Here is a 9,616-nt window from a genome sequence, read left to right as displayed (position 1 = left end):
TGTGTGTGTGTGTGTGTGTGTGTGTGTGTGTGTGTGTGTGTGTGTGTGTCAGGGCTTGGAGACTCCATTCTCCTTTTCTAGCTGTTTTGTGTCAGGCCACTTGCCCTGACAAAGTGGGGTAAAAGGGGTTTATTGGGGCTTTCTGGGCTTATCGAGTCACTGGTCTCGATACACTGTGGGTCATCAGATCACTTGTCCTCAGGAATTATTCTGCCCTGTAGTTGAGAGGGCAGCCGATAGGTCTTCTTAAACTGGTGGGTCTTCATCTGGTGCTGGGCCCAAGAACCGTCTGCAGTAGCTGGCATGAATCCAAGTTGTCTTCTTGGTGACCTCTACAGCTGTGTGTGTTGTCAGCGGGACCTGGAATGATCTCAGCCAATATTTCGACTTCCAATGCTTCTGGCAGAGGTCCTTGGTAAAAACCCAGTCTCTTAGGTGGGGTCAAATTATTTCAGCCTGCTCAATACACCTGGAAGTCATTCCTGTGGTGTTCACCTGCAGAGCTGGATAGAATCAGAAAATAGCACAAAGAGACAAACAAAAGAATAGGATCCTGCCCACATATGTTAGCTCCCATACTAGTTTAGCAGAGATGAATCACCACAACAATAGAAAACCTTTCCAGAAAACAACATGCCAGACCCAGTCTGGTTTCATTTATCCAAGACAGGGGAGCCCCAAGGGTCCTGAGTTCAAAAGATTCCTCAATATTCCTGGCACAGACAGTTAGTATAATTAATTTATTCTTCTTACCTCATTCAGTCTGTAGAAGAAAACCTTATTAAACGCTTGCACAGAAAATATATATTTTCTTTGGTTACATCATTGTCAAAACAGTGCAATACAACATTAAACATTTAATTCCATTGAATAATGGAAGAAAGTCAAAATCAGTTAGCATACTCTATACATTAAAACCCAATTTAATTTCTTTCAGTCCAGTCAAGTCAAGTCAAATCAAATCAAATCAAATGTATTTAAGAACACAGATCCACCTTTGACCAAATCTACTTCAAGGGTCTGTGTTTTGGTTCTGCTGGGGCAGTTCTAGGGGCATCCCCCTTAGACCGTGAAGCTTGTCGAACCTTCCTGTACACATTCCAAAGGAAGAAAGAGAAATACTGTGGTTATTGGGAGCATTGATTTTACCTGTCTTTTTTAAGCACAAGAGCAATGTAGTTTGTTCAGACTCGTCCACACTGTTCCATTTCTTCTAACCACTGTGTATCCTGCTTTCAGCAGGCTGCTTGTAACAACGTCCTTCTGTTCAAAGGTCCTCTGCATTGTTTAGTATAATGCTAATGTACACCAATCATTGTTCTTTCTCCCCCTTTTTCTGGAACAGTACACCATTCACAGTGTGTCCTGTTTCAGAAATATCTAAGAAAAAAAAATCCTGATGCATGCTCAATAATCCAGGTAGAAAAATCTAAAAAAGTTAAATCTGATCCTCTGTCATTCATGAGTGTTCTGAATGGTTGGGTGAGGCTTGTGTAATTAGGAATGTAGTGTTTGCTAAACCCTGTAAGACCTAAACATGACAGTAGGTCTTTAACATTATTCGGCTTTGGGTGATGTAAGATTGTTGTCCTGTGTGTTGTGTAGATGAAGAGATGCTCAGATATATTCATCAATTAACACGGATTCCTCATTTTTCTGGACTGAATAAAACGTGCATTGAATTTAATGAAATGCAAACGTGAGACGTCATTTATCTTTGACCCATCAAAATGAATGCGGCCATTTATTTACAGAATCAAAGTTTAACATCAAACATTTACATTAATTTGGCAAAATATGAAAATAACACATAATCAATCAGGAAAACCATACGGCCATGATTTTCCGTTGCTTCACCACAGACATTTATGAAAACTGTACAATTATGTTCAATTGTCCACACGGCGGTGGATGAGCACTTTACACAGACATTTCTAAAATATCTGGAAGAATTTCTACTTGAGAGAAGAATTTAAAGATGGGAAGGAAGTTTAAAGGGGGTGAAAGATGGTGTTTGAGGGAGAGTGTTGAACAGAACGGCACTCTCCGGGCTTTCTTCAGCTTCTTCCTTACAGTACACGTAGGTGGTGAAATCGACTCTTTTACCTGGAGATGTCTCAGGCGAGATTCCGTTTAACGCACCCTTTCAGCGTCTCCGTAGGATGCTGTGAATCGTCCGAAGTAGTGGCGAGGCTCTGTCCGACACAAGCTCACCTCATTGGAAAATGTTATAATCCCATGAAACTCGGAAGAGCTCTGTGGTCATGTCAGGGTCTTCCCGGCTCCCACAGCCTGCACAGCACTAGGACATATCAGAACTGTCCGCACCGCCGAACTTCTCCAACCCCCAGAACTGTGTAGACCAGGAAGTACCGACATTTTAAAGAGCTCTTTTCCCGGTTCATTTGGGAGTCTTCCCATTGGTCAGAACCGACCAGACGGGGTGTGTTTTGTGACGTAAGAGGTTAGAAGACAGCAAGAATTGTTATGAAACAGATCAGAAATGTTCTCAGAGACATAGAGAGTTTTGTTTTGGCGAGTTTTAGAAACAGGTGCCAACTCCTTCTGTTTACGTCTGAGAGGATGTAAACAAGACAGTTGTTCCACACATGTCTGCTTCGACTCCTGACCCTGGAAAACGCACACTTGCTCATTCAAAGACAGAAATCAGAAAATGCATAATTACTCTGTAACAGCTTTAACATGAATTCTAACTTTGCATAAACAACTAAAAATCATTGTTACGATTTTACAGTTAATAAAATTGATTAGTTCACTGCAACATCTAAAATGGTTTGAACTAAGACACTTTAATTATCAACGTTTGTAAAATAGTAATGATAATAAAAAAGAGAGTGTTCTTTTCACTTGAATTTTCAAGAAAGAAAGTCTCAGGATGGGTGAACCTGTATTTCTGGATTCAAATCAATGAAATGACAGTTTCTGTCCCACAAGGTTCTTAAGGTCAAGGGTTTTGACCTTAGGCTTAATCTTGACATCAGGTTAAGTTCACTACAGTTGTGACAGCCCTGATCCTAATACTGCAACCTAAGATGTTATTTTTGTATAACTAATGATCTAATCATTGTATGAGCTGTGTTTTTAAGAACAGTTTTCAGACTTTCCCCTTTGAAACAGCTATTGTTTTGCTACAATTTATCAACTCACATATCTACCCTAAAAACTTTGTCAGTCTTAGTGTTAAAGTTTCAGAATGATTCAAGCTAGAACTCTATTAAATGATGGAGTTGTAAGACTATGACAACAAGCACAATGTGGAACATTCAGCTTAGATTTTGAAACCATAAAGCTAATTGACTTAGCATAGCTCCAATATCATTTGCAGCTGAAACAACCAACAACTAAATAAACTTCATCCCTAATGGCACACCAGACCAACTGGAATGATCTCACTCATAGGAAAAAGAAAACAGATATCCAATTTAAAAAGCGTGTAGCAAACTCAATCCAAGTCAGGCTTCCAGTACAGGCCTCTCTTGCAAATGAGTCCCTGTGACTCATGAAAAACTGGTTATTGCCTCACCATCACAAACCACATGTGGACCTGACACTTCACCCTGGCTGCAGTTTTCATTAGTGACTTTTGACAGCTTGACCACCGCTGTTACATTGCTGTTCATCTCTTTTTGTCTGGATATACTGTATGTTCAAGAGTTCAAGAGTTCATTCATCTGTGTGCAGTACCACAGTTCATACAGCGAGACTTGTCTGGATGTGCTGTTGAGGTTTAGTCCAGGTCCTCATCTGGACAAAGTTTCACATAGCTCAGTTTGACCCATCAGCTTGTTGCTTAGTTGAACAGGATGCCGTTCAGTCACAGGCTTCAAATCATCAGATCTTTTACTGTTGCCACATTCAGGTGTTCTCATAAGTCACATTTGGTAGCAGACGTAGTTTTTGTGTCAACCTGTACACATGTGATATTTTATTTGGTGATCAAAACCAGAGGTTCATGATGCAAAACTACGATGCTGTTTGAGTCTGCTCTGGACACATCATGACATCTGACTCTGGATCTAAATGGAGACTACCTGTGTATTCTGTGGGCCGTTGCCAAAGTCACCATCCCGATCCAAAAACCCTCCATGATTAACTTGCTTCAGCCAAGTCATCCTGTATCCTGGTCTACACAATGAATTTTGAAAACACTAATTTACACAAAAAGTGAAAACTCTGCAAAGCCAAAATTAAAGCCAAAATTCCCTACACCCTACTAAAAATCGTAAAATCTTCCATTATAAACACATCCTCAATTTCTCTTCTTAGAAATCTTCTTAGAAAGGACACTAATTGTAATGTTGCCAACTTATGCCAAAATCTAATAATCTCTTTCCATGTTCTGTGTAAGTCTGCATACCTCAGCACAGCTTGATTTTGTGTTTGTGTGTGTTTGTTCTTGAGAGTGTGTGGAAAAGCTGCAGTGTCACTTTAAAAAAACGAGAAGCTTTTGGAATGTTTATCACCCGCTGCTGTGAGCTGAGACTGGTATTTTGAGCCTGAAGGGAAAAACAGACTGGTTTCCATGCTTCAAATAAAAGCTATTCCGGTTGTGCTCTCAAAAATAAAGTTAGTCAAAGACAAGCATCTGTCATTTGGCTCATTAACTATTATTATTATTACTATTATTACTTGTTACTTATTATTATTACTGTTATTATCTTTATTTTATTTATATTTATATACTGTCACTTTTAGTTATGCACAACTATTCCTCAGAGCTCCATTGAGGGAACGTTTGCATTAAATTCATACAGATTTTAACAATAATACAACTAGTTACAACAATGCTAAATCTTAATTTTCAATGCTCGCCATCACCATTTAAGTATCTTTCGCAGCTCTTTGAGCCTGTGTCAACATAGATCATAGTATCTTCACAGCTCTTCTTTCTGTGGTCCTTCATCCATCCATCCATCCATCCATTTTCTTCTGCTTATCCGGGGTCGGGTCGCGGGGGTAGCAGCAGCCTAAGTAGGGAGGCCCAGACTTCCCTCTCCCCAGCCACTTGGGCCAGCTCTTCCGGGGGAATCCCGAAGCGTTCCCAGGCCAGCCGAGAAACATAGTCCCTCCAGCGTGTCCTGGGTCTTCCTCTGGGCCTCCTTCCGGTGGGACGTGTCCGGAACACCTCACCAGGGAGGCGTCCAGAAGGCATCCTAAACAGATGACCAAGCCACCTCAACTGGCTCCTCTTGACATGGAGAAGCAGCAGCTCTACTCTGAGTCTCTCCCGGATGATCGAGCTTCTCACCCTATCTCTAAGGGAGAACCCAGACACCCTGCGGAGAAAACTCATTTCAGCCACTGGTATCAAAGATCTCATTCTTTCGGTCACAACCCAAAGCTCCTGACCATAGGTGAGGGTAGGAACATAGATCGATCGGTAAATTGAGAGCTTCGCCTTTTGACTCAGCTCTCTCTTCACCACGACAGACCTGTACAGCGCCTGCTTCACTGCTGACGCTGCACCTATCCGCCTATCGATCTCACGCTCCATTTTTCCCTCATTCGTGAACAAGACCCCAAGATACTTAAACTCCTCCACTTGGGGTAGGACCTCCTCCCTGGCCCGGAGAGGGCCCTGGCCCGGAGAGGGCACTCTACCCTTTTCCGGCTCAAGACCATGGACCATGGCCTCGGATTTGGAGGAACTGATCTTCATCCCGGCCGCGTCGCATTCGGCTGCGAACCGCTCTAGCGAAAGCTGTAGATCATGATCTGATGAAGCCAATAAGACCACATCATCTGCAAAAAGCAGAGATGCAATCCTAAGGCCACCAAAACAGATCCCCTCAACACCTTGGCTGCGCCTAGAAATTCTGTCCATAAAAGTTATGAACAGAATCGGTGACAAAGGGCAACCTTGGCGGAGTCCAACTAAGCCGGGAACAAGCCCGACTTACTGCCGGCGATGCGGACCAGGCTCTGACATCGATCATACAGGGACCTAACAGCCCGTATCAAAGGGCCCGGTACCCCATACTCCCAGAGTACCCCCCCACAGGGTTCCCCGAGGGACGCGGTCGAACGCCTTCTCCAAGTCCACAAAGCACATGTAGACCGGTTGGGCAAACTCCCATGCACCCTCCAGGACCTTGCTGAGAGTGTAGAGCTGGTCCAGTGTTCCACTGCCAGGACGAAAACCACACTGCTCCTCCTGAATCCGAGGTTCGACTATCCGACGGACCCTCCTCTCCAGAACTCCCGAGTAGACCATACAAGGGAGGCTTAAGAGCGTGATTCCCCTGTAGTTGGAACACACTCTACGGCCCCCCTTTTTGAATAGGGGGACCACCACCCCGGTCTGCCAATCCAGGGGAACTTCCCCCGATGTCCACGCAATATTGCAGAGTTGCGTAAGCCAACGCAACCGTACAACATCCAGAGCCTTAAGGAACTCCAGGCGAATCTCATCCACCCCTGGGGCCCTGCCACCGAGGAGCTTTTTAACCACCTCGGTGACCTCAGCACCAGAGATTGGAGGGCCCGACTCAGAGTCCCCAGGCTCCGCTTCCTCAGTGGAAGACGTGCCGGTGGGATTGAGGAGGTCTTCTAAGTATTCCGCCCACCGACCCACAACATCCCGAGTTGAGGTCAGTAGCACACCACTCCCACTATAAACAGTGTTGGTGGCGTACCGCTTTCTCCCCCGAGACGCCGGATGGTGGACCAGAATCGCCTCGAAGCCGTGCGGAAGTCATTCTCCATGGCCTCTCCGAACTCCTCCCATGCCCGAGTTTTTGCCTCAGCAACCACCCGAGCCGCATGTCGCTTGGACTGCCGGTACCCGTCAGCTGCTTCCAGGGTCCCACAGGCCAAAAAGGCCCGATAGGACTCCTTCTTCAGCCTGACAGCATCCCTCACCGACTGTGTCCACCATCGGGTTCGAGGGTTGCCGCCGTGACAGGCACCGACAACCTTGCGGCCGCAGCTCTGGTAAGCCGCCTCGACAATAGAGGCACGAAACATGGTCCACTCAGACTCAATGTCCCCCACCTCCCTCGGAACATGTTCAAAGTTCTCTTGGAGGTGGGAGTTGAAACTCTGTCTCACAGGAGACTCTGCCAGACGTTCCCAGCAAACCCTCACAATACGTTTGGGTCTGCCAGGTCTGACCGGCATCCTCCCCCACCATCAGAGCCAACTCACCACCAGGTAGTGATCAGTTGACAGCTCCGCCCCTCTCTTCACACGAGTGTCCAAGACATGTGGCCGCAGATCAGATGAGACGATGACAAAGTCAATCATCAAACTGCGGCCTAGGGTGTCCTGGTGCCAAGAGCACATATGGACACCCTTATGCTTGAACAAGGTGTTCGTTATTGACAATCCATGACGAGCACAGAAGTCCAACAACAGAACACCACTCCGGTTCAGATCAGGGGGGCCGTTCCTCCCAACCACACCCCTTCAGGTCTCACTGTCATTGCCCACATGAGCATTGAAGTCCCCCAGCAGAACAAGGGAGTCCCCAGGAGGTGCATTTTCCAGTACCCCTTCCAAGGACTCCAGAAAGGGTGGATAATCTGAACTGCCGTTTGGTGCATAAGCACAAACGACAGTCAGAACCCGTCCCCCCACACATAGGCGGAGGGAGGCCACCCTCTCATTTACCTGGGTGAACCCCAACACACAAGCACCAAGTTGGGAGGCAATAAGTATGCCCACTCCTGCTCGGCGCCTCTCACCAGGGGCAACTCCAGAGTGGAAGAGTATCCAGCCCCTCTCAAGGAAACTGGTTCCAGAGCCAGAGGCATGCGTAGAGGTGAGTCCGACTATTTCTAGCCGGAACCTCTCAGCCTCACACACCAGCTCAGGCTCTTTCCCCACCAGTGAGGTGACATTCCACGTCCCAATAGCCAGCTTCTGTAGCCGAGGATCAGACCGCCAGGGGCCCCGCCCTCGGCCACCACCCATCCCACTATGCACCCAACCCCTTTGGCCCCTCCCACAGGTGGTGAGCCCATGGGAAGGGGGACCCACATCTCCTCTTCAGGCTGTGCCCGGCCGAGCTCCATGGGTAAAAGCCCGGCCACCAGGCGCTCGCCTGCGTGCCCCACCTCCAGGCCTGGCTCCAGAGTGGGGCCCCGGTGACCCACGTCCAGGCAAGGGAATATTAGGTCCGTTTATTTTTCTCATCAAAGGGGATTTTGGGCTGCACTTTGTCTGGTCCCTCACCTAGGACCTGTCTGCCATTGGTGACCCTACTAGGGGCGAAAAGCCCCTGACAGCATAGCTCCTAGGGTCATTGGGACATTCAAACCCCTCCACCACAGTAAGGTGGCAGCCCATGGAGGGGATCTGTGGTCCTTCAGCGCCACTTATTCTCAAGGATCATTTCAGCGTGATCATGCTGATTTCTCTACTCTGTGGTCCTTCAGCGCCACAATTTCCGAAAAATTTTCACAAAAAAAACAGTACTCACTCTATTGTGTGCCAGTTCGTCTCAAAGGTCCGGATTCCGTCAATTCAGTGTTGGCAGGTGAAGGAAACTCCTATTTTCACCGGCCCGGTGAAGAACATCGCTCACCGGGGCTTTGATTCAGATCGTCCTGGACGAGTTTGACTGTTGACGGGCTTCGGTGCTTTCCTCCTCCTGTCAGCGTCTGAGTATGTTGGAATCTGGGTCACGGCAACCAAGTTTTGTTAGGTTTAAACAAATGAACACGGACACAAAGAGTGAGATTTTCTTTGCAAAGGGAAGAAGAGCCTGAGGCGTCCTTTCTTCAGACTCTCTTCGACATGCTCATTCCCTTTACGCCTTTTTATTCAATTCAAACAATGATGGGCATGATCGTATAGAGCAGGTTGTTTACATGTTTTTAGCAATAAGTCACAGTCTGTTTTTGAGGGAAGGGCAGACTGGAACAACAAGTTTTTGCAAGCTTGGTAGGTGGTTTAAAGATTGTAAAACATCATACAATTCTCTTCTGGGTTTTTCCACTGAAGAGGACATGAAAATAAAATGATCATAAATAATATGATAAGAAATGACTGTTCTAACAGTGTGTCTCTCTGTCTTTGTGTCTCTCTGCCTCTGTGTCTCTGTCTCTCTGTGTGTTTATGTCTCTGTATGTCTCTCTGTGTCTCTGTCTCTGTGTGTCTCTCTGTGTTTGCTCCCTCCAGAGACAGCAGGACAGTAAGGCGCAGGCCCCCAGGTTCCCTAAAGTGAAGGATGAGGGCTGGTTCCTGGTCCTGGGGGAGCTTGAACACAAGGAGCTACTGGCTGTGAAGCGGGTCGGTCCGGTCCGCAGCCACACTGCTGCAGCCGTGGCCTTCTACACTCCAGAGACGACTGGAAAGTAAGCAGCTGCTCCAACTCCGAGCCGAGTGGTCTGGTTCAGCTGACAGAAGAATGTTCTGACCTGCAGTTTGACATGTTTGAATTTGATTCAGTCCATTTTAGAGCTGAGCAGGTCACCCGCCATGTTCCTGCTGGACGTTTATGTCCCCTTAGAGCAGCGTGTCTTTAAGCTAACTCTAGCTGTTCATAAATCACATGAGCCAGCCCAGCAGAACCAAAAGAAGCGTGGAGCAGAACTCATCTGGGCTGAAATGGAGCGCACTGCACTAAACGTCACACGTGTCCCTCGTGTCT

The 9,616-nt window shown here is 46.8% G+C and overlaps 1 protein-coding gene across 1 annotated transcript in view; it reads left to right on the top strand.

Moving 5' to 3' along the window:
* LOC119410436 (activating signal cointegrator 1 complex subunit 3) overlaps positions 1–9,324 on the top strand; it is a 62,939-nt gene extending 53,615 nt beyond the window's left edge. The window contains exon 4 of the mRNA XM_037677346.1: positions 9,145–9,324. Within this exon, the coding sequence (XP_037533274.1) occupies positions 9,145–9,324 (180 nt within the window). The remainder of the gene's footprint in view (positions 1–9,144) is intronic.
* The last annotated feature ends 292 nt before the right edge of the window (positions 9,325–9,616 follow it).

Source organism: Nematolebias whitei, chromosome 5 (assembly GCF_014905685.2).
Source record: "Nematolebias whitei isolate Nwh7 chromosome 5, NemWhi1, whole genome shotgun sequence".
Taxonomy (NCBI): Eukaryota; Metazoa; Chordata; class Actinopteri; order Cyprinodontiformes; family Rivulidae; genus Nematolebias; species Nematolebias whitei.
The sequence above is the reverse complement of the archived record's forward strand: the minus strand, read 5'-3'. Positions and strand labels throughout refer to the sequence as shown.